Raw genomic sequence first — 24,846 nt, forward strand, 5'->3', positions numbered from 1 at the left:
CATCCCGGTCATATACATTAGCTAGGATGAGGAAACTCGTCCTCCAGCTGCAGTCGTACTCCAACATTCATACTGATCAGTTCTTGTACCAGCAGCTTAGCGGCATATGGCATCTGCATCTTGGTCACGTCCCTCGTGCTCTTGCAAGTGCTGCAGTAGCCCTTGTATCCAAAAAGACCGCACTGCTGGCAGATGTCAATCATGGTTCCATCAGAACTCAGCATGAGTCGCTCAAGCAGAAGCTGGGAAGCGCCATAGGCAATAAGACAATCACGTTCCATTTCTCCCAGACGAAGACCACCCTCACGTGATCGACCTTCGGTGGGTTGTCGTGTCAAAATGGCTCTGGGGCCGCGAGCACGAGAGTGCATCTTGTCCTGCACCATGTGCTTCAGGCGCTGGTAGTAGATTGGGCCGTTGAAGATGTATGCCTCCAGGGGCTCTCCTGTGATACCAGAGGTGAAGTAATCTTTGCCTTCCCACGAGAAGCCGTTGTCAACCAATACCTCGCTCACTTGCTGCACGGGGTGAGATCTGAAGGCATCACCAAAGCCGTAATCCTTGCGGCCATGAACAATACTTGCTTTGCCAGTCAGACACTCAAGCAATTTACCGACTGTCATTCGAGAGGGGAAACCGTGAGGGTTCATGATGATATCGGGACACAGGCCGCTATCAGCAAACGGCATGTCTTCTTGGTCGACAATGATGCCCACGACACCTTTCTGTCCGTGGCGAGAGGAGAACTTGTCACCAAGCTCGGGCCTACGCGTCTGCCGGGTCTGCACCTTGATGACTGTCGTATCCTTTTCTGTCTGCGAAATCATAACCTTGTCAATATAAGCAGGGTCGGCGATACGATACGAGACCGCGGTGTCGCGGTATTCGCTAGGCCCACGGTCGAGACCAATACCCGTCGTTGTCATATCAAGAGGGGTCTCCTTCTTAACCATTGCCTCTCCTGAGTGTATTCTTTGGCCAACGATGGCTAGACCGTCGGCGTCCAATGCTTCGTGCTTCTTGATTCGTCGCATAACGCCATTCTCCACCTCATTGACTGGGTCGCCTATACGTTCTCTTCGGCCATTGGGATATTTCTGAAGTTCAGTCGTATATTTACGGAAAACTTGGCAACGCCCAAAGCCTCTGTCAATGGAAGCCTTGTTCAGAACCAGTGCGTCTTCGATATCATATCCAGAGTATGACATGACAACGACTGTGGCGTTCTGACCAGCAGGTAGCTTATCGTAATGGATAAGCTGAATTGTTTTCGTTATTACCATAGGCCGCTGGGGGTAAACTAGAGTGTAGAGGAGAGTATCGATTCGGTTGAATTGGTTGTGTGCGATAGCACCAATGGCTTGTTTACCCATAGCGCATTGGTAAGTGTTTCGAGGAGATTGGTTGTGGTGTGGGAAGGGAATAAGTCCTGCAACGGCGCCGAGGAGTGTGAACGGTTCAATCTCCAAGTGGGTAGTGCTCATTGTCACTTGATCTTCGTAGATGGTGATGAGACCGTCGTTTTCCTCGTTGACATCCAAGTACTCCACAATGCCCTTTATGAGGAAATCATCGAATGTAACTTTGCCCATTTGAAGCAGGCGGAGGTGTTCGGGCTTCAGCTTTTGTTTGCCGTTCTTTACAATGATATACGGACGACAAATGCGGCCTTCGTCTGTGGCAATATGGATCGCATTGAAATGCGAATTGGTGTGGATACCGACAAAGGGCGAGATCCAGCCTCGACGACGCATCGTGCGAAACCTATGCGTGAATCTCTTTGGGTATCTGGTGAGTGCAAATGGTGTACCGTTGACATGAATGATGTATGAGCCTTCGCGGTGCATTTCAGCGCCCGAAAAATTCCGAATCGGTTCAACGCCAACGTCAAGGGTAAAAATCCATCTCTTCACGGGATCCTCTTCCACATTGGTTGTGATATGTGTCATCAAAGCAAGGTTCTTTACCAGACCACAAGCTTCACCTTCAGGTGTATCAGACGGACACAACATGCCCCACTGTGAAGGTTGAAGAGCTCGAGGTCCACTCACTTTGCGCGTCTTCTCAAACTGACTGCTGATTCTTGTCATCATGCCGAGAGCACTGATGTAGCTCAGTCGACTGAGGACGTGCGTAACACCCGCTCTGTTCATGTTAAATCGCTTGACACTCCAGTTGCCTGACTGGATAGCTCTGTTGATTCCTAGACCAATGCTGTTGGCATGATTGCTAATCATGTGAACAGCATCCAAGGGCACGGCTCGATTGTTCTTTTTCAAGAACTTGTCAATCGACATTTTCACCTCTCCCATGAATCTCTTAAAAAGATCTTCGAAGAGAAGTGATAGCAGCTGACCAGCCAACTCAAGACGCTTGTTACCAACGAAATCTCGGTCGTCCACCAATTTACTATCCTGAGAGGCCATAAGCACTCTACGTGTCATCATAGCCACGTAAATAGCCTTGGGATAAAAGTCGAGGCCTTCAATAGGAACATGCGCGATGATGAGATTGGCTAAAGCATCTAATCCTTCTTCGACGTTATTTCGGCGGGCCTGGGCACCAAATTGGCCCTTTCGGGAGCCCATCTTGACGCGAGATCCGATATATTCAAGAGCTTGGTGCTGCGTGAAAATACCGGCTTTGGCAGCTTCGTCAAAGTTGACGAGGAATTCGTCCTGATATCGGCCATCCGAGCCCGCCACAAGCTGCATAATCTCGTAGTCCGAAAGACCGCCCAAGGCTTTGAGAATGATGACAATAGGGATACCCTCGACCAGAATATTATGAGTGAGAACAATTTTGTCCTTTTTCAGGGTGACGTATGTTTTCGATTTTCGTTCGTGGGTCGAACTGGTTACTGAGGCGGAAATGACATTGTTCTTCTCGTCGGCTTCGACAATGACTCGATTCTTGCTGAGCTGCTCTTGAATGAGAATGACCTTTTCCGTGCCATTGACAATGAAGTAGCCACCGGGGTCTAGAGGACATTCGTTCATCTTCTCCATCTCAGAGTTGTTTGCTCCACTGAGTCGGCACTTGCAGCTCTTCAACATGACTGGCATTCGTCCAAGCGGCACATTTTTGCGGACAATTTTCTGCTTGTCACGGATGTATGCGATGTCGACAAATATGGGAGCGGCATATGTCATATCGCGGAGACGGCATTCCATTGGCGTGACTTCATTTCGAGACTTGGAGTCGTTGTAATCCAATCGACGGGGGCGGTCCACTCGGATATCGGTGAACCTAGAGGATGGGATTAGCCAGAAAGAAGATGGCAATTAAAGACCTATTCAAACGTACTCAAGCCAGAAGTTGCTGTCGACATCGCTTCGGATAGTGCGGTTGGCACGAACAATCTCTTTGATCTCGTGCTCGACGAAGAAGTTGTATGAGTCAATGTGCCTACAGGTAGTCGAAGAGTTAGAAGGCTGAAGCAAATTGTCGATACACTAGCGAGCGTAAAAGATGAAGGGCATGCGTACTGTTTTACAAGACCTTGGGCATGTTAGCTTCAGATGCAGAAATTCGGATTGACGAGAGCCAGAACCTCACCTTTGACTTTGAGAAATGCCGGCAGCAGCTGGAACTTGTCTTCCTTGGTCGAGATCGGGTCGGTCAGCTTCTTGCCGTTGTAGAAGGGCTCCAGCAGGGCCTCAAAGCCATCGTCTACCAACGGCATCTTGAGCGTCACCTCGAGCAATTCATGGACTGGAGGAGAGAAATGATCGCGGCGCGTTTGTAAGCGGCTGGAGTCGCAAAATTAGTCTTTTGGCGCTGGTTGATAATGCGATATGGATAAGCAGCTTGCGCCGGGCGAGAAAAAAAGTACTGCCCCGCGATGAGCAAAAATTTAGTGGAGCACCTACTTGTTAAAGCTTGTCCAAGATAAGATAAGGCACGGAAGCATCAAACGTCTTGGTATTGAAGCTGCGCTAAATGACAAGAGTACTACTAATACTAGGAGGTATTAAAAATGTGTTTAAGGTGCCTGCCTATGTCGTCAGAAAAGTCGTAGATCTTGGCAAGTTAATGTTTCTTCTCGCAATGTCAAGCGACATTTTGTTGAATCTTAGATACAAAACTTGTTTGGCTTGAAAACGCTAGGCTATGGAAAAGATGCTTGAGCTAGTTCATGAGCACTACTACTAGTAGTGTATTGGCTAGGTACATGAAGCTTTCGATTGAGGCCACGAGCAACCATCAGCACATATTACGAGCTATGACCATAAGGACATTTGAATTATATTCATCGCTCAATTGCTTATAACGCTTCTACCTATAATAGCCAACTCTTTTTACGTATATGAACGCTCTTACGCCCAGTTACATGCGCGTATTTCCATCTTGCAGTTTCTTCGACCTCTCATCTCCCTTACCAGCCATTAATAAACTATTGCAAAGGCTATTCAGCACCCAAACTTCATTATCCAACTCCTCAGCTTTATCCAACACCTCAGCTGTAGCTCAATAAAGCAGCTTGTCTATAGATTAAGATAAATAACTGTTGAATATATTTGGAAGTATGTTAGTAGATACGCGGCCAATTGTCGTCGCCCAAAGCAAGCAGTCCAAAGGCGCATGCAGGATCGACCAATTCGGGCATCGGCCACATGCAGTGAGCGCGAAGCAAGCGGGGGAGCAAAACAAGGCTGAGAGAGCTTCATAACCATCAGGACCTAATTCTGCCATTACACACGCACCTTTCTACTCAAATCAATTACTCTAACAACCTTGCCAAGTTTCTACCACATCTACCACATCTACCACATCTACCACATCTACCACATCTACCACATCTACCACATCTACCACATCTACCACATCTACCTTAAGAGCCAAAGGGTTAATTCCTGCGTGTAATGCCTATCAGACAGCGATTCCGCAATATTTTCTCTCGGAATACCGATGTACCAGCGCCAGATGGCCTTTCAAAGGAAGATGGGTCACCAAAGCAAGATAGTTTGCAGCAATTAACAACTATTTCTCCGGCCAATATATTGGTATCTTATATGCCTGATGCAAGCTTGCCAGAACGACTCTGGGATCAAGCTTATGACGCTTTGAAGATACAGGATGCTGCTCTGGTCCAGGCATACGAGAAGATTCTATCTCGTCACCTTCACGGCCAGGGGCTTAACTCTCCAGTAATGGACGCTGATAAGAACGTCATTGCGCAAGATAATGCCCACACTAGAAGAACACAGATGCGGCGGCTTATTGATGAAGGTTTAAATAACACCGCCCAAGAGGCCAAACTAAAGGAGACCATTGGCACAGCCACTCAATTTATATTCGCTGCAAAAGATATAATTAGCTCTGCTATTCAGGCTACACCACAGGCAGCGCTTGCTTGGGCTGGTGTATGCGTGGCGCTCGAGGTAATCAATTTCACAATAGGTTACTTACAACACCCAACCATGGTTACTATTGTCATCTTTATGGACACTTTGGTCTTCCCTACTACCTCTGCTACCTCTACTACCTCTACTACTTCTGCTATTTCTGCTATTTCTGCTAACTTGCTTGCAGATGATTCAGAATCCAATAGCTTCCACAGAGGCCAATCGTATTGGCATCGAGTATGTGATTAAGAGAATGGATTGGTACTGGAATCTATCTAGTATCATCTTGAAAGAAAGTCCCAATGATAATGATGGTGGCTTTGGCAGCATCCGACGTGAACTTGAGACTCAAGTTGTTGATCTCTATAAAGCTCTCCTCTTGTATGAGATAAAGAGCGTTTGCTTCTACTATCGCAGCCGTGGACTTGTGCTTTTACGTGATATAGCCAAACTCGATGACTGGAATGGCGATATACGAGCTATTCAGAACGCCGAGCGCATTTTTAATGACGGCTCCAATACCCTTGTGGATCTAAAGAAGGTCTCCAACCTCGAGCAGCTTGTCAAGTATGCAGAAATGCAGTCAACAACTCAGATGACAAGGGAAGACCAACAGTGCATGAAAGATCTACGTCTCACAGATCCTAGCGCTGATAAGAAGCGTATTGAACAGACAAAAGGCGGTCTGTTACACGACGCATATAGCTGGATCCTTAATAACCCTGACTACCAACATTGGCGGAATAACAAGGAGAGCCGTCTGCTCTGGATCAAGGGTGATCCAGGCAAAGGCAAGACCATGTTACTCTGTGGCATCATCAATGAGCTGGACCAGCACTCAATCGGCTCTGGTACAGCTCATGTCATCTACTTCTTTTGTCAAGCCACTGACAATCAACTTAATAACGCTGCTGCCGTCCTACGTGGTTTAATATTCATGCTTATTAATAAGCAGCCATCGCTAATTTCACATTTACGAAAGGAGTATGACCAAGCTGGTGGAAAGCTCTTTGAAGGCTCGAACACTTGGATTGCCTTATCCGATATTCTCGCTGCTATCCTTCAAGACCCAACGCTGAAGGCTACATACCTGGTTGTCGACGCTCTTGATGAGTGTACATCCGATTTGCAAAAACTTTTGGACATGATTGTAGACACGTCTTCCACTAGTAGTCGTGTAAAGTGGATTGTGTCTAGTCGAAATTGGTCTCAGATAGAAGAGCGCCTGCGACGCGCTGAGCAGAAAGCAAAGCTTAGCTTGGAACTCAACGCAGACTCTGTTTCCAATGCGGTGGATGTTTACATCCGAGAAAGGGTACATCGGCTGGCAATACTGAAGGGGTATGATGAAGAAACGTGCGATGCGATACGAACCTATCTGTCTGATAATGCAAACGACACATTCTTATGGGTGGCTTTAGTCTGCCAAAACTTGGAAAAGTATCAGCGATGGAAAGTTCTCAGAATGCTGGGAGAGTTCCCGCTTGGTCTTGATTCTTTATACAGACAAATGACGAATCAAGTGCTCTCTATGAACGATGCTAGCGACGTGAGCCTCTGCAAGCGAATTCTCGCCATTATGACGAGCGTGTATCGACCAATCACCCTTCGCGAGCTTGGACGTCTTATCGATATCCCAGGGAATCTTTCAGATGATATCAATTTTTTGGAAGAAATTGTAGCCCTCTGTGGCTCTTTTTTAACCATCCGTGACGATACAATCTATTTCGTCCATCAGTCAGCCAAAGATCATCTCACCAGCAACGAAGAGGCAGTCTCTGCCATCTTTCCCTCGGGCAGCGAGGATACACATCTTGGCATATTTTTTCAGTCGATACAGGCAATGGAGGCAATTTTGAGAACTAACATTTATCAGCTATCACACTTTGACAATTTTATCAGCAATGATATTAACTTACCGGACCCAGACCCATTAAGTCCCATTGACTATTCTTGCCTCTATTGGGTGAAGCACCTCTGCGAAGGAATTGCGAGCAAAATCAGCACTGAATACCAAAACACCCTTGCAGATAATGGAGCTCTCGATGTGTTTGTTCGAAAGCATCTTCTTCATTGGCTGGAGTCTTTAAGTTTATTACGCCATGTATCGGATGCCGTTATCTCGATAACAAAGCTTGTCGCCTTACTTACAGTCAGTTTACCCTTTGACAATCTACGGACGACGAGTCTGACAAACCCAGGCACGATCAACCCAAGGAAAACTAGTCACTTTTCTTCAAGACGCGCACAGATTTCTTCTCTACAATAAAAGGGCTATCGAAATTGCTCCTCTCCAAGTATATTCAGCAGCGCTATTATTCAGTCCTATGAAAAGCTTGATACGCGAAGCTTTTCTTCATGAGACTCCCTCCTGGATATATAGTAGGCCCATCAACGAAGATCAGTGGAGCCCTTGCTTGCAGACTCTCGAAGGCCACCAAGGCCCAGTAATGTCCTTGATCTATCTGGATAACAATCAGATTGCTGCAGCATCAATGGACGGAACCATCAAGATATGGGATGTGATTACAGGCACATGCCTAAGGTCACCGGCGGGTATTGAGGGTTTTTCCGCATTGATCTCCTTAAAAAACGGTCGACTTGCCTCGGACTCCAAAGGTGGAATTATTCAAATATGGGATCCAACCACAGGCGAGTGTGCCTTGACAGTTGCAAATCATGGCACTGATTTATATTCCATGGCCTCTTTGACCAGCTTTGACCAGCGAACGAATCGCTACAGGATTGAAGAGCGGAAAAATCAAGATTTGGGATTTAAACGCAGGTATATGTATCCAGACACTTGAAGGACACAATGGATCTATACAAGCTCTGGATTCCTACGGAGATGATCGGATTATCTCGGGATCATCTGATAAGACAGTTAGAATCTGGGATATATCGACAGGCGAGTGTATCCAAACACTCACAGGTCACACCGGCGTGGTGCGTTCAGTGGCCTACTCAACAGATGGCCAGATCGCTTCCGCATCAGGTGATTGCACAATCAAAATCTGGGATGCAGCTACGGGCGAATGTGTCCAGACGCTCACAGGTCATGAAAGTGGAGTGTTTTCAGTAGCCTACTCAACGGATGGCCAAATCGCCTCGACGTCAGGCGATAACACGATAAAAATTTGGGATGCAGCTACAGGCGTGTGTACTAGAACGCTCAAAGGCCATTCTGGTACATCCCTTACAGTGGCTTTTTTGGACAATGGGCAGCTCGCATCGAGCTCCATAGATATGACGATCAAAATCTGGGATTTACATGCGACTGCAAACGTGGAGGCGCGAACATCTGGGTACCATGACAGACCAGTACGTTCTTTGGCCGTATCGGAAGATGGTCGTATTGCCTCGGGATCGGAAGATGGCACAATGCGCATATGGGATATCGCGGGCAAGTGCGTCCAGATACTCGAACGCCATGCCAGCGGCATTAGCGCCATCGACTTCTCAAAAGATGGCCGGTTGGTTATCTCTTGCTCATTCGGTGGTGCAATCAAAGTTTTGGATGCAGATACCGGCTTGTGTGTCAAGACACTTGAGACCTCTTCTGAAGAATATACTCTATCGGTCATGTTCTCGCCAGGTGGTCGATATGCTGCGGCGCCAATCGGTAGAAGGATTAAAATCTGGGATGTAGTAACGTGGACATGTATCCACACGCTAGAAGCTCACGAGAGATTCTTTTCGTCAGCGAGCTTTTCGTCAACTGATGATCATATTGTTTCAGCATCAATTGATTGCACCATCAAACTTTGGGATACAGCAACAGGAGCGTGTGTTCGAACATTCATGGCTGATAGAAAGTTTGATCCTTCTTCATTGGCTTTTTCATCAGATGCTCAGTACATAGCCTCAGAACTCTCGAATGGTATCATCGAGATCTGGCATCTATCAACTGAAACTTGTATCCGGTCGTTCTATATTGGATGGACCAGGTGGCTGTCGTTTGATACGAGAACAAACTCCCGCCTCTATTGTGATCTCGGTGCTTTCGAGCTGGATCTGGATTCTGATATGTCATTAGCTGAAGAATCCCCGCGAGTAAGCTTCCAAGGCTATGGTATAAGTAGAGACGGGGAATGGGTTATAAAGGATGGTAAGCCAATGCTTTGGCTGCCTCCGGAGCATCGGGCCATCCATTGCATTATCAAGGGATCGACTGTCTTTCTCGGGTGCGACTCAGGACGCGTCTTGAAACTACAATTCTCCGAATCAGGGCCAGATTAATAGCACATTGATATAGTGTAAGGATCTAGAAGTTGATCGTTTATTGGTTGCTGATTGTGCTCTCTATGAATCATCTTTCCTCGGACGGATAATAAGCGTCCTGGGTCTGATTGTCAATGGCTTTTGCGTTTAGATGATAAAAAGAAGAAAAAGAAAAGAAATGTAAAGGAAAGCTAGTTTAGCAATACGAATGTACTATAACATAAAGTCTTGAATACAAAACCGGTGTTAAATGAATATTCGAAGAAAACGCTCGTAAGACCGTACCCCATTGCGATGACCTCAAATGTTTCTTTTTTTGCTGTAACTACAAAAATAGTACGTACGTAAACATCCTCTAGGGGCACTAGGCTGATCTTCAAATATCGAATTCAGCCATTTAGCAGACCTTTTGGCGACTGGATAAACGTCTGGAATCGTCAGCGAACGAACGATATCGCGCCACTCACGGGCCAATCTTTTTGCGACCATGGCATACAGTAAGCGATGGACGAGACCCTGCAACTAGGTAGTTACACAGGGAAAGAGAATTCGTCCGATAATATTCATCCGACTGCCTTGCCCGACGCGTGGCAGCCTGTCAAAATTTCATCACAAATGACAGCCACAAGCTGTCAATCGCACTGGGGGCCACTGCATGTGCCGTCGTCAGCCACACCGCGGCCAATGGAAGGCTAGCATTATTTTGCATTCGACAACAACAAGCTGTCACCACCAAGGCTGTGCATCGACAGGATTACATGCGCCATGGCTCGGCACCGCGGAATTTCCCTCATTCTCCTTCACTACGTGCCGAAATACGCGGATACAGGGCAGCAGATCGCGCCCGCGCCTTGATTGTCAGCCGCAGCCATGGAGCTATAAGCTTTCCACCTCCGCCACGTCCACGCAAATCATTGGCATGCTGCATATCTCAGAACTTTATGACGGCGGCATTACCGCATGGCGACCCATGGCGTCGTCACCCCATCTTGTACCGCCGGGAATCTAGCATACCATACGTCACGACTTGAGCGGACTTCGGCCTGACAGCTTGTCAAACCTGTCAAAAATGTGAGGCATAGCCGCGGTGAGAGTGACAGCGCCGGGAGTATCGGCACGGTCAGGATGCTGAGGAATTGGAGCAAAGGGCGAGCTGAGCGAGCTGGGGGCTGGGGGAATATAAGAGAGCGCAGTTTCTGGGGATTAGCGAGCGGAAAGCTCGTTCTGTTGATGTTACGGCCTACTGCGTCTTTACTCCGGGCCATAACGAAGCAATAATGATCGGGAATGCGCTCCTACAATGTGCAGGGCTCGCGGCCCTTGCAAACCTGCCGCTGATCCGGGCTGTTCCGTTTCTGCAAACACCAACAACTACTTTCTCTGCTGCTGAGACCGTCACGCCGGCTGTGGTATCTGTTGAGAACGTCACCTCTCACGGCCCCTTTACAGGACCACCAGCATCGACCACCGGCGCGCTGACGGCTTCTACCATCTTGGCCTCAGAGATCCCATCAGCGCCCCCTGCTCCGGGAACCTTCAACTACACAGCTGACGGCAAGCTCCACGGCGCGGAGCCTGCGCCGTTTACTCCAAATGGCGGCCTGGGAACCAATGGATCTGCTCCCGTCAGCCGACCCCAGAGCGACTTTGACTACCAGTCGCTTGCATTGGCTCTCTACCAAGAATACCTCGAATTGGATCTCTTCCACTTCGGCCTAAAGAACTTCTCTGTTAATCAGTTTAATGCCAGCGGCCTCAACGCAGATGATAGATTCCTCATTGAGTACATGGCCGATCAGGAGGTGGGACATGCCACCCTTCTGACCAACATACTCGGTGCTCAGGCACCCAAGCAGTGTACTTACAACTATCCCGTGTCCAATGTTCGGGAGTTCCTTGACTTCAACCAAAAGATCACGCGTGTGGGAGAAGCGGGCGCCTATGGATTCATTCCTCATTTGAACAATAGACCGGCGGCCCAGCTGCTCCTCCAGAGCATCGCAGTCGAGGCTCGCCAACAGCTCATCTTCCGCCAGCTTGGTGGACAATTCCCCATGCCCGTTTGGCACATTCCTGCAATTCCTCAGAGCTGGGCATGGACGCTGCTGGCGCCATACATTTCGAGCTGCCCTACCAACCAGACTCGGCTTATCTGGCAAAATTTCCCAGCCTTGAATATCCTCAATCAGCCTAATCCTGCTCGTATCAATGCTTCTGATGCTTTCAACGAGACCACCGGTGGCGGTATTAATACTCTTTCCACGGCAAACATCACCAGCTCAGAGCTTTGTCAAAACGCGACCAATCCGACCAACCAGTCGCTTAACTGCGCGCCAGCCATCACCCGAAACCGCACCATCCCGCTCTCCTACCCAGGCCGCCAGGTCTTCTTGCACTGGGACACTCCTGGAAAGCTTGTCGGGCCAAACAACAGCTACGTGACCAGTTCCACAGCAAGAGTGCCCAGGTGGGCGGCTTGGGTATCGCAGCTGAACGTCACGTACTCTCCGCTGCTAAACATCAATTTGCGGAACCGGACGGCGTTTACTTTCCAGCCTAACGTGTCGACGTGGGATCATGATCCAGCCATTAACGGAACCATGTTCTTGGCGCTCACGAACGCAAGGCTCAACGTCACGCCGTTTAACTTGAGCCAGCTCAATCCTCATGTTGCTGCTCTTGGTGTTTACCAGGCTGGTTAAGCTGACTTTAAACTACATAAAATACAGGCAAGAAAAAAGGTTCCAGTAGACTAGTTACAATCATGTAAACATTTGGTATGTCTGGGCCGAACTCATGTCATATACATGTCTTACATACATGTCTAATAAATGGGTTCCGACTGGCGTCTAAGTTTGCTAGACAATCCCAAGCCTTGATTGTGAATATTAGGCAAGCAAACAAGCAGTGAAATGATGAGCCAATTGAAAGAACTTGAAGGGTCAATTACAACCTATATGCTAACGCCGAAAAGCACAACTCATCGAGCGTGACCTAATTCGATCATGACAGATGCCGATTTGTGTCACCTCGATTACCAGACGTCTAGGTACAGTATAATTACTCTCATCACTTAGACATGTAACCCCCTCTATGTCGAGGCTGTGGAGTAGAAAATAGAAGAACAAAACAAAGCCAGGCTCCGTATTCCTCTACTCTCTAATACTGGCCATGTTTATCACTCATCGTATAAAGTTACATTATACATCTTTAACACGTTAATACCTGCAAAAGATCTTGCTCCTTTGTATCATACTCCCGCAGTGCAACTCAATCTCTTGGGCGCGATGATTTTGTTCGCCAGGAGCTTCGATTTGATCTCGACTCTCTTTTCTCATGAGTAAAAAAAGATCTGTTTTCAGTTGCGAATGCTCAGTCAAGGGTTTCATATTGAAGCTCGCGCAGAAAACTTGAAGTAAGCACAGTATAGTACTGACATCAAGGTTGGCCAGCGACGCGTAGCTGCTTAGCGATTGATCTACACTCTACAAGAGCTTCCAACACAGTACCAGCTCATATTCTGCAGCATTTCGTCTCCAGTATCCTCACCATGTTTCGACCCTGAGATGAGTGTTGCATGTAACTTCGCCAATCTGCCAGGGATTGGATTATTGAAGAATAGTCTACTATGTCTTTCGGAACTTACTTCTTACTTCTTCCTCTTTGTCTTCTTGAAGCTCTTGTCAAGGTCACCGTCGACGGCGAAATGTGGGATCCTCGCGTGAGCGTGATGGCTACGATAATAGACAGAATCTTGAGTTATAGTAAGAGTTTCTTTGATCATATTTTTCTAATTGGCAACTGGAGGCCAATTTTCCATTTTTTTGCTCAACTTTTAGTAGAACCGTACGTCTAGCACATGATTGAAACGGATACCGACGTGTTTCAGTCGACAGCGTCTCGACGACAAATTCTTACGCGCCGCCATATTCTTCTTGAGCATGTCAGCCATGAGGTGGTGCTCAAGAAGCGGTGCGGCTCCCAATTCTGAACCAGCTCCCTTCGATTCGCGCCTGGCGATGATTCGTTTGCTTTGTGAGAGTGGACTATAAAAAGTATAGTCATTTCGAATGCCGCACGTCGGCCGAAGGAGAGATGTTTGAGAGAATTGCACGAAGAAAGAAAGAAAACGAAATGAAAGAAAAAAGAAAAGGGAAAGGAGAAAAAAGAACGGAGAATAAAAAGTGTCGCAATTGCCTTAAAAAAAGAAAAAGAAACTTTGCTGGGACGAAGTGGCGGATATAAACGTCCTGCTAGGAAAATTAAGGCCCTCGGGATGACGAGGCAATGAGATTTCTCCACGGTAAAAGGAAACTTTGCCAAAGAGCATATAATCTGCAATATCTGTCATTTACTGTGCTGTTTTTAAATCACTCTTCGGATTAGAATTGTTAAGGTCAAACAACATAACCTCTACCATCGCCATTGATATGATAGTTTTCACTTTGGACTCTTCGTTGACACATGATTCATCACGATGACATAACAAGTCGAAATTCTATTGAAGACACATGACTGGAACACGAACACTGTTGTATATTCAGTCAAAGGCGCCCTAAAGCCCCTCAATGAGGCCGGAACACAAAAACAACAATAACTTTGAGGGCAGACGAGCTTGTCCTTGTGACTCAAGGGTTCCGTATAACACGCCTTTGCCAAAAGCAACTTTTCGCCATAGCTTGGAAACAAGTTTGAGATGTAGAAAACAAAAGTAAACAAGCCGAAATTAAACAAGCCACTATTTTGATACTCGATCCGCAAGCGACGCTGTATCAGCCTTGTGTTGATACACATATCCGGTATCCTGCCACCCACTTGATCCACATATTGAGCATGTTGAGTTTGCATGTAATTTAAGTAAGATACTCTGTCATGTTCGTTTTCATTCAACTATGAACATCCACTGCTAGAAAGCATCAAAGCTTAGACAATTGTCTCTGTCTCCACCATAAGGATTGTATTTGGGCTGTAAAGTACCTAGGTGTCCGTGGTAGCTCCGTTACTCTTTGATGATATCTTTAATCTCTTTAGTCTATATTACTTCTTCCCTCCCGCATACGATTTATCCATGGCCAATGGCGTTTTTATCATTAACCTTCATGCATAAAGTTCATCTGGCGTCCGCAAGGCAAGGTCCACTCCAACACCCAGCTGTGTATCATCGTCGCGCCAATAGCAAGCTAGTGCAATGTAAAGTCTGATATGGTTTGAGAATCGCTACTTAAAATCAAGATACAGGGCTTGCAGCAAGCAGAGATTACGTGTTGCGTCGTGCTCTCCTCTTAAACCAGCCCCAATATGCAAGACTCGGCCACCACCATGGGCTACATCAACAAGATACATGTATCTAGTAGTAATTCGTGCGGTCTAGAGTGCCCTGGACGCTCGTCAGGCCATGGGGCTGAATGGAAACGGCGCATCCTCCTCAATGGCTGAAGTTGGCAAATCCATCTCTAGGTTTAATGCAGCCTAGCTCACTCAGCTCTCATAAAACGATGACGAAATCGAAAACAGCCTCTTGCGGGCCTATATAGGCACAAGGCGGCTATCTCGGCCATCAAACAGCTCAAGTCTACCGGGTAACAAACTGAGGTTAAACTGCTTCCTACAACCCCGCACGACCAACTGAATGTGTCTCGTAATTCTAGATGGTCAAGGCCCTTTTGGAAGCTTGGCTCAAGCACCGTGGGCGCGCGGCTCCAGCTCTGGGGCATGGGTATGAGTAAGATTTGCAAGTGTCTGTCTCTGCTGCGCATACACTACGATCACGTTCCAATTATGCATCACATACATACATGTATGTACTCCATCTGTCGCCAAGATCTCGGCTTACACACTTGTGTCCTGGCAAGCAGCCCCATCACAAACCCCTGAGCTTTAACGCGGCTCAAAGCTGGTGCTCAGAGACAGAGTGTCACTGAACGAGACTTCAAACTCGAATATGTGCTCGCGCTCTGCTTGCATCCATCTACTATAGCAATCTGCCCCCCGTGTTCGCGAGCGACCTTCCATGTCCATCGACCAGATTCAGGCCAGGGATCCTCGTCCCTTGCCACCATTTTAGCGCGCGAGGAGTGATCGTTGGCTAACCGAGCGGGGGGCTGGATCCGGACCTGGCTTCTTAGAGCCACGCTGGGCTGGCTCCCATATCGAGAATCAAAGCTCCAGCGTCGGAAGAGGCGCTTGGGTTTCAGAGGTCGGGGCTACCCGCAGCAACCGCTAGACCTGGCCCCGCCGTGAAACGTAAACATTAACAATACTGTTTTGTGTCCCTTGTTTACCATTACTTGGGGGAAAGGCGAGAGTGGTTGTGAGTTATCGATCGAAGGGCTCTAAATATAATTCGTCATCTAGTCATTACTAAAGAGGCGAGAGGTGAGAGCGAGTAATACGGAGTAGATGTCTCCGGTTTTCTGTTGCCCGCAGGCACAAAAACTTGGCCGGCCGCATGGGTCTGTCAGGCGTATGAGTCGTATTAGACAGTGGCGCAAATCCGATCTAGCGGGCCAGTATGAAGCCAGCATCTGTAAGCAAGAGCGAGGGAAGCAAAGAAAAGAAGCACATCGGCGGAGAGTTTCGGACAGGGAGATGACGATGCTATTCACGGAAGGGCTTAGAGGCTCTGATACCAGACACCACATGGCTCAGACTAGTAGCCTCTAATAAACAGCTCATAGCATAAGCGCAACGCTGATGGTCTTTTCCAATTCAATTTTTGCAATATTCTCTGTCCAGCAGTGCCTCTTGTTCGATATCTTGGTCAGCGAATGCCTAGTGCGCTCGATATGGAAGTCATCAAGCATCAGCAATTTTCAAGTAGGTACTCCACTGTGTTCCCCAAGGTGAGAGCTCGTTAGAGTTATTGATGTCTACATACCTACATGTATGTAGGAATCCATGCAGCTCTGGCCCAGATGCAGATGCGCTGCAGGAGATTCTGCCGGTAGAGCAACGCTCCAGTGGCAATCGTTGGCGGAAACGCACATCCGGGCAGATCTTGATGCTTCACCGACTTTTCGGAGAGATTGACCGGACGTAGGGCGGGCTTTTGGTAGAGATGCAAGTACAGAGTACGACATGGCAGTATGATTGATGGCAGGGTTGCATTCGTACCTTGGAAGACAAAGGTTATCGCTGCTACCGTTTTGACTGACTCCCGTGTAGGTTTGCCGGGACAAACAGATGGAAGCTTTAGTAGGGGCTACTTCTGTTTACAGTTTCCTCCTATGTCAACAAAGAAGTACGTTTCGCAGCGCAAGCGCCACCGGCTAAGTCCAATGTTTCAATGTTACCTACAAACAAGCTCCCTCAAACTTACTCCTTGTGTTCTCGGATGGCTCAACTCAACTGTCGACAGCCTTTTGGTGAAGACTACATATTCACATGCATCTTTAGCTTGCAGGACACTCAATCATCATCATATGCCTTGGCACGTACCCAACGCTGCTCATCCAAGCACGGTGTCGATACAAGATGTTGATACATCGAAATCGCGAGTATTAGTGCCCGTGTCCCCAGCAAATGAGGGGCAGGCGGGGAGATCCCAAGGAGGACGGTGATCCTTCAGGCTAGCATTATTGCCTGTACGGCCCTCGCCACCGCTACCGATGCGACTCCGGCTCTGGTTTTGCCATTCCGAAAAGCCCACCCCGAATAAACGACAAGGATCTTGAGCATCCAATTGCGGCGGCCGTTGCGCATGTCGGTGCGGTGCCCGCAGGTGCTCGTCTGGGTTAAGGCGAAGAGGCATCTTGGCTGCCGCAGCAACCCACCGTTTGCGAGCCCAAGAGTTGGGCTTAAATGCTGCGGCATACAAGCAGGTGGCTGCAATGGCACGAAGCCCCAATTTCACACAGGCAGCACTGCATGTACAGTAGGTATGCGTGGCCTCCTGTTGCGTCGCCGCTTTGAAAGCAGCTCATTTGCTTCCATGGCACTGCTGTATCGTGCATGATACTATCACACTTACATCAGGCCGCCGCGCAGCCATGCGAACCAGCCTAGAGTTTGCATCAAGACTCAATCAATTGCCGCATGCGAAATCAGACGATGATTGATCCACCAGCATCTACTGAGCTCATGCTCGCGCAGGCAATTGAGGCTTGTTGTCTGCCTTGGCGGTGCGTAGGTAGGTATATATCAGATACGGCCTGCTTGATGTGCCACAGCAGCATGCAGCATGCAGCGAACCCGCTCTCCGCAAACAACTCATCCATGCAGATGTTTACCTACATATCATACCAACAGCACACGCTGAACCATGGCCCATACGCCTGGCTGCAAACCATTGGGTGGGCTACATGTAGCATGCATGCAGAGTCTTGCATCTTGTCTCGCTCGTCACCCGGACAGGCTCATACAGGACGCTGCCTACCAGGCATAGCTGCAGCTGCATGTATGTGATGGCTGCCTTTATCCATATCTGTAGCCGCCACCGAAGAGCGAAGACGACGAGTTGTTTCGAGTCAAGCTCCCTCTTTGTGCTAACCGAAACTAAAGACTCGACTCGACTCGGCCAAATTACATGTGCCTTACACGTTCCAGTAAGTAATGATGGATGCCGCGGAAACCTAGCAGTCTTTTTCTCCTTAACCCAGCAACGCTTAACCTAAAACCATGTTCTTCCCCTGGAAGCGAATTGAATTTCACTTGTGCCCGCCGAGCTTGTGCCACAGCGGTGCTGCTAGCAGTCCCTGGCACTATGTATTCAAACGCGAGTAATCCGTCAATAAGCCTCAACTAGGTAAGTAGGTAGGCAGATTACCTACCTATCTAGGCATGAAAGGCCTGTTGAGGCCCTCTCTGTCCCAGGACAGCATTGGATGCCTTGTGTTATCGCAATAGCCAATGTGCTGCCCCCGGCGGCCTTTCGCAGCGCTCGCCGTGGCGCCGTTAGCACTGGGTCCGCCACTGTAGTCAGGTCCGCTTCGCCGCTTGCCTAAAGGGGAGGGTCCCAGGAAATGATTTCTCTCACGTTTTGTGCTTCAGACATAACTTGTCCCACGTCCCTCTTCATCCTCTACACCTTCTCTATCCCTCTCTGTTTTTGTATGATACGGTCTCGTCCCCCATGGTGAAGCCCTGGAGCTGATTCTCTTCCCTGGAGTTAATTTCCTGCCGGTTACTTTTCTTGTGCTTTCCCACGCTCCTTTCGCCCTGTACGTACCTATTATCCGCTGTACAACGTCCCTTTCCGACGGATTCGAGGCCGTCGTCAACCGTCCTCTGAACCTCTTCACCGGGGGTCTGTACTCCATCTATCTGTAGTCCAATACGTCAAAATTATCGAATTGAGCTGCCGTATTCGAGTCCGTGTTCCGCCTTGTCCCGTCTGATGTGCTTTATTGCAGACTGTGAGGTACGTATGTCAATCAGCCCTTCAGCCCTATTTGCATCATATCCACGCCGTTGGTTCCCAATTCTCGTCTCCGTCCACCTCCGCTCGCAGTGCGTGTCCATGGCCGCTGCTAGTATAGCATACTATCTAGCTCTGGCATTTGACGGATTTGGCGATGAGCTGGCCGAGACACCTGTTCAAGGAGATGAAATCCCGACTGCGTCACAGAGCTTTGCTGGCCTGCTTGCCTCTCTCTGTGCCAATGCCTCTGCTTCTACTGGCACGGACTGAGCAAAGGGTCGACATCGAGACTGGGTGACTCTGGGATGCTTCGTGCAACCAAGACACCATCGCCAGCACACGGGCACGAGCACGTTTTGCCATCCTGCTTGTATACGAGCAACGGCAGCACTAGCGGCCACGGCCTGGCGTCACCTTGGCTTGCGAGCTGGATATAGTTCGGGCGTCTGGGCGTCTGGCCGCTGCCTCACGCTCTGCCTCGCCGTGCTCAATACCCAACACCAACGTGATGCTGAGCTGGCAGCGAGCCGTCGATGACGACTCGGCCTCCCAACGGTCTGTCGAGCTTGATCCAGCGACTGCGACAGCACGACGGCGGCATCTGGACGCTGGATGCCCACCAAAGACCCCTGCCTGGCGCGCTGGCCCCGGTCCAGCCCAGACCATCTGGGCACCCACCGGCTCATCCTTGCTCATCCTTGCTTGTGGCTGCAACACCGACCACAGACCAGCATCGCCTTGCCTCGTCAACGGTCCAATCCCTTCGCCCTATCCCACCCCGCCTCCAGCGTCGCCGGCTCCTGTGCCTGGCCCTAACCTTCTCGTCCACAACGACAAGGCGTGCTGACTCTTGTCCTTCTGCTTCATGTCTGTAGCGACTTAGGCTTATATAGACCGTCCGAGCGCAGCCAATTCGGCGTGTACGAGTATTATCGCTTTCCCTTCGCTCACCGGCATGGAAGATTCGCGATTCCGCCCTCAGCAGGCGCCGAGGAACGAGCCGCCCGTCAACCCGCTTGTCTCACCTTCTCGTGGCGCCGCTCGCATCCCCCAACAGCAACAGCAGCAGCAGCAGCAACTACAACAGCCTTCGAGCCACGACTTGCGTTCCTCCTTACCTCGCCGCTTCACCACCGATTCGGGTCTTGTGCCAACACTCGCTTCAATGAGCTCCCTGACCTCCCCGCCCCGTAGGACCGACATGTCTCAAGACTATAACGGATCTCAAGATTATAATAATGTAAGTCGCTGTTGGAGACTTGGCTGCGGACACGCTTCTGCCGCTAGTGCTTGCGGTGCTAGGCTGGGACTGTCGCAAAGCTCTCTGTTTTGTTCATGTGCGACATTGGCTGATTCTCTGCCACGCAGGCGCTACACAAGGCCCAATTGGTAAATGTAGCTCTCCCTCAAGTCGATGGCTTCGCACAACTCCCTCCATCCAATACTTCCATCCCATGTTAGCTTTCGCCTCTAGGCCGGGAACCGGCAGGGGCTGAACATGTTGAAATCGCGAGCTCGACTAACTCCCTGCTGTCTAGATTGAGAAGAAGCGGTTGGAATATGAGAGGATTCGAGAACAGAGACGGCTTTTTGAGATTGAGATGCTCGCATTAGACCAGAAGCAGAGGCGAGAGGCGCTGGAGTTGGTACGAATGGAAGAAGAGATGAATCGATACACCGGGCACCAGTCCGAGCCGACAACCCCTCCCGAATATCGAAACACCAACAACGGCTTTCCATCCATCTTCTCGCGGCCGAATCGCTTCTCGACTTCGAGCATAACTTCTCCTCCGGGCTTATTCGGCCGACCGGTTCGCTCCGGCTCGCTGTTGGACTCTCCTGTCCACGGCGCCGGCTCGCTTCAGCAGCCATACGGGCTCGACGATGCCCAAGTGCCATCGCGGTCTGTTCCTATTACGCGCCGTAACAGCGATGATGACGATAAAGAGGAGGCTGTTCGTCAAGACCCGAGCAGTCAGCGATCTACAAACTCGTAAGTACACAGCGGAAACAGTCGCTTGTTGATTCCCTTTCCTTTGGCGGCTGGGTATTTTGTGGGCGCGCAAAGTGTTTGCCTTGAGTAGGTAGGATGGGCGCGGCCAGTATCTCATGCATCTGATATTTGGTTTGCTGGCCGAATGCGAGCACGGGTTGGATTCATGCCTGCGCAACGCCGTTGCCAGGCGCCAGAAATCAGATCCGTGAGGCATCTCCTGCGCAGAGCAGGTGTAATTTTCGCCATCTTGCGTGTCTCTGCTGGCTCGAGGGCTCAACTCCTTGACCTATATCATATAGCTAATCTTTGATGTTAGGAGGATAAATCGGTATTCCATGCCAGTTACTCGCTCAAGAACTGGATTTTATGATACGAACCTTGATCAGACAAACACAACGCGCTTTCTGTTTGGCGACGACGAACCACACCACTTGACTTCCGGCTACGCTGCTGATGAGAGCTTCCCCACGCTTGTTCGCCGTGACGACCAAATTGTGAGTACTCATTCCTTTTATTTTTTCTTGACATGTCCAAAGTTCAAAGGTTTGGAAAAACTTTTGGGGGAGATGCGTTTGGCGCATAAGAGTAGCTTCTTCTCCTATTGTCCCAATATTGTCACCTTCAGGGTCTGCCGTATGAGATGGCAGACGCTTGGCAGCTGGCAGCAGGCAGCACACCTCTCTCTCTCCTCAATCCCGAGGACGCGTTCACCTTTCCACCTCTTATTTCTTTCCTTTCCCTCTTCTCCTCCTCCTCTTCTTCTTCCCCTCTTCTCTTTTTTCTTCCCCTCTCTCATCTTCTCCCCTCTTTCATCACTCACTCTTCCTCGTTCCACACTCAGCTTTCCTACACTTCATTTTGATGTGCCCTTTCTCGCCCTGATTCCTCTAATCAGTGATTCTCAAATTTGCTAATTTCGCGATCCTCTCTTAGCTATCGGCGTCATCAGCCGCCCTTGACCTTGCTCTGGCACCCTCGCCTAACCCTGAAGCGCGATCTTCCAGCCATTGGAGAACCAACGTAGCCCGACACCGTACCCAGAACAGCATGTCTGCTATTAATGGGCACTCCATCAGCCAGTCTGGCGATGCAGGCAACATTGGAAGTCGCCCTGCATCTTTTCGGCACTCTCTGGATCTTAAGTACATCTCAGAGAATTCGAATGAGACTGCTGGTGCTTCTCAGGCAGTCCAACCACCTCCTAAGCTCCACAGCTCTTATTCTGCCAACGACATCCCTACAGTCAAGAACCCTGCAGGTGTCTCCATGATAAATGGTGGTGCGAACAACCATGCTCAGCAGCACTTCCATAATCATAATGCGAGCATCGGTCGCATTCCTGCTGGAGCAGTACCGGCTCGACACGCTCGCGAGTTGTCCAATGATAATAATATCAGTGCTACTCGAGAGCAGGCTGGCGTCTTCCCGTCGATCAACTCAGCCCTTCAAGCTAGCGCTGCTCCGTTTGGACCAACAATGGCATCCGTGGCACCTCACCCTGCGACTCCTCATGCCGCCGCATCTGGGACTTCTCCTGGCAGTGCAGCGTCGACGAGTGCGTACAACACCAACTTCTACCCGCCAAATAGCTTTCCAACCCCAAGTTCTACTTCAAGCCCTGCATATGGTGCTCATTCGCTCTCCGCCGGGATGCAGCAAATGAACATTAATGGGACCAACGGCGGGACCAACGGCGGCGGTGCATACACATCGCAGAATTATCTCCCCTACGGTAATGTATCCTACGGCCAGGGCAATCAGCATCGCGACAGCCAGGCTCGCGTTATTCAGCATCGTCGACAGTTAGATAACGAAAGTGAGTAGCAAACAATCATCTTCTTGTTTCTCTCTTCCTCTTTTATACTGACTTTTTTTTTTCTTCCCTTTGCAGCAATGTCTCGATATCATAACATGCCACTGGATTCATTTCGAGGCCAGATTTATGAGCTGTGCAAAGATCAGCACGGCTGCCGCTACCTCCAAAAGAAACTGGAAGAACGCAATAGCGATCAGGTTCACATGATTTGGCTCGAGACTAATCAGCATGTCATAGAGCTCATGACGGATCCGTTTGGTAATTATTTGTGCCAAAAGCTCCTCGAGTTCTGCAATGACGACGAAAGAACTGTCTTGATCCAGAACGCATCCCGAAACATGGTGGATATTGCTCTGAACCAGCACGGAACGAGAGCCCTACAGAAGATGATTGAGTACGTCAGTACTCCTCAACAAATCCATCTCATTATCGAGGCTCTCCGTTTCAAAGTCGTGGAGCTCATCAAGGATCTGAACGGCAACCATGTAATCCAGAAGTGTCTTAACAAGCTCACTGCTACTGATGCCCAGTTCATTTTCGATGCTGTCGGCAACGAAGATAAGTGTGTTGAAGTTGGCACACACAGGCACGGCTGCTGTGTGCTTCAGCGCTGCATCGACCACGCAACGGGCGAGCAAAAGCTCTGGCTGATCCAACGCATCACTGAGCATGCGCGCATATTGGTCCAAGATCCATTTGGGAACTACGTTGTCCAATACATCATTGATCTCAATGAACCAACCTTCACTGAGCCTATTGTCGGCATGTTCCAGGGCTGCATCACCCAGCTCTCCCGCCACAAATTCAGCTCCAATGTTATTGAGAAGTGCCTGCGCTGTGCTCAAGCTCCTTCAAGAGACATGATCGTAGAAGAGATGTTGGCTCAGCCCGAGATGGAGCGCCTTCTTCGCGATTCATTCGCCAATTATGTCATACAGACAGCTCTCGAATTTGCCACTCCTCATCAGAAATACCGTCTTGTTGAGGCTATCCGGCCTATTCTTCCACAGATTCGTACGACTCCACATGGACGTCGCATTCAAGCGAAGATTGCTGCCTATGATAACCGCGGAAGCGCTGCCTCGAGTGGACAGGTCACTCCTTCTGACAACACAGGTGGCCAAATTCCATTGCGTCCTAGCCACAACCGAGGAATTTCTGGTCCTGGAGTGCTCCCCCCTATTGGCCCCAATGCCAGTGTCAACACCAACGGGACGTCGGCCCCTAGCATGGGAAGCCAGGGCACGCGCCAGCAGGTGCCTCCTCCATTCACCAGCAGTACCTCGATGCCAGCAACCTCGACAACTTCAAGTTCGAATGGCTCTGTCCAGCCTCCCTCATTCATTCAAAGATTTAGCCAGGGGGCCTCTGCTAACCCTTCTTCGGCGGATGGTGGTGAGACATACTGGGTGTAAACTAATTCGAAATTTCGTCTATTTTGACGATTTGCGTGTATAATGCCACTTCAGTCGCCTGTGCTTTTACGTTATCCACCTATGGGTTTTCGGTGGGAAATGACTCTACGCGGCACGGTGGTAATACTGCCACTATGATGACACCTCTAATTCTATTTTCGATTTATTTCGCCTTTTTTTTTTCTTGTGTGTATCGTTAGCTCCGCATCCAGAACGCGATATTCCTTCAAGAACGGCTTGCTTGGTCTTTGAGCAGCACAGCATTATAAGAGTGTTTTGCATGTATATTACGAAAGAATGAACGCGGTTCGGGAATCCTTTCTCAGTTTGCGCCATCGGTACTTGGGAACTATTTGCATACGATTTGAGAACACTACAGAGGCGAGCTATTCCAAGACTTCGTCTATACTTACGTGTTCTGATCGTTGCCGCTCTTAGTATTGGTTGCGACGACGGGTTTTTACCTTTTTTGTTCTTCATTCTCCTTCTTCTCTTTCGATTCTTCTATTGTCATTTGATGTTATTTTCTCTCCTCGGTTTTCAGCTTCGCCACCTGGAATGGTTTTCTTTTTATTTCTTTACCACTGCAGACAGCCATTACAGCGGCATACATTGGATTTTGTGAGCCGGATGCCTCATTGGAAGACTGCTGGATTTTCATTCTGGTTATGTATCTGGCTTGTTGAAAGGAT

At 49.1% G+C, this 24,846-nt stretch overlaps 6 protein-coding genes across 6 annotated transcripts; 4 read left to right on the top strand and 2 right to left on the bottom strand.

Annotated features, from left to right (window-relative positions):
- Window positions 1-17: 17 nt before the first annotated feature.
- TGAM01_v210210 (DNA-directed RNA polymerase III subunit RPC2) lies at window positions 18-3,685 on the bottom strand (the record flags this gene model as incomplete). The annotated part of the gene is made up of 4 exons (XM_018808121.1): window positions 18-3,249; window positions 3,307-3,408; window positions 3,489-3,501; window positions 3,559-3,685. 4 exons carry the CDS (start codon window positions 3,683-3,685, stop codon window positions 18-20), a joined length of 3,474 nt encoding a protein of 1,157 aa, XP_018658656.1.
- Window positions 3,686-4,865: 1,180 nt separating this feature from the next.
- Window positions 4,866-9,587, top strand: TGAM01_v210211 (hypothetical protein; the record flags this gene model as incomplete). The annotated part of the gene is made up of 4 exons (XM_024550746.1): window positions 4,866-5,384; window positions 5,536-7,500; window positions 7,550-8,004; window positions 8,075-9,587. 4 exons carry the CDS (start codon window positions 4,866-4,868, stop codon window positions 9,585-9,587), a joined length of 4,452 nt encoding a protein of 1,483 aa, XP_024404510.1.
- A 1,259-nt stretch (window positions 9,588-10,846) lies between these two features.
- On the top strand, window positions 10,847-12,271 carry TGAM01_v210212 (hypothetical protein; the record flags this gene model as incomplete). The annotated part of the gene is made up of 1 exon (XM_018808123.1): window positions 10,847-12,271. One exon carries the CDS (start codon window positions 10,847-10,849, stop codon window positions 12,269-12,271), a length of 1,425 nt encoding a protein of 474 aa, XP_018658658.1.
- A 4,745-nt stretch (window positions 12,272-17,016) lies between these two features.
- On the bottom strand, window positions 17,017-17,582 carry TGAM01_v210213 (hypothetical protein; the record flags this gene model as incomplete). Its single annotated transcript, XM_018808124.1, has 2 exons — window positions 17,017-17,431; window positions 17,539-17,582. The coding sequence occupies 2 exons, from the start codon at window positions 17,580-17,582 to the stop codon at window positions 17,017-17,019; spliced, it is 459 nt and encodes a 152-aa protein (XP_018658659.1).
- Window positions 17,583-19,435: 1,853 nt separating this feature from the next.
- TGAM01_v210214 (hypothetical protein) lies at window positions 19,436-19,774 on the top strand (the record flags this gene model as incomplete). The annotated part of the gene is made up of 1 exon (XM_018808125.1): window positions 19,436-19,774. One exon carries the CDS (start codon window positions 19,436-19,438, stop codon window positions 19,772-19,774), a length of 339 nt encoding a protein of 112 aa, XP_018658660.1.
- A 108-nt stretch (window positions 19,775-19,882) lies between these two features.
- Window positions 19,883-24,154, top strand: TGAM01_v210215 (hypothetical protein; the record flags this gene model as incomplete). Its single annotated transcript, XM_024550747.1, has 5 exons — window positions 19,883-20,167; window positions 20,466-20,920; window positions 21,240-21,417; window positions 21,857-22,739; window positions 22,815-24,154. 5 exons carry the CDS (start codon window positions 19,883-19,885, stop codon window positions 24,152-24,154), a joined length of 3,141 nt encoding a protein of 1,046 aa, XP_024404511.1.
- Between the last annotated feature and the right edge of the window lie 692 nt (window positions 24,155-24,846).

Source organism: Trichoderma gamsii (genome assembly GCF_001481775.2).
Source record: "Trichoderma gamsii strain T6085 chromosome Unknown Scaffold_58.2, whole genome shotgun sequence".
NCBI lineage: Eukaryota > Fungi > Ascomycota > Sordariomycetes > Hypocreales > Hypocreaceae > Trichoderma > Trichoderma gamsii.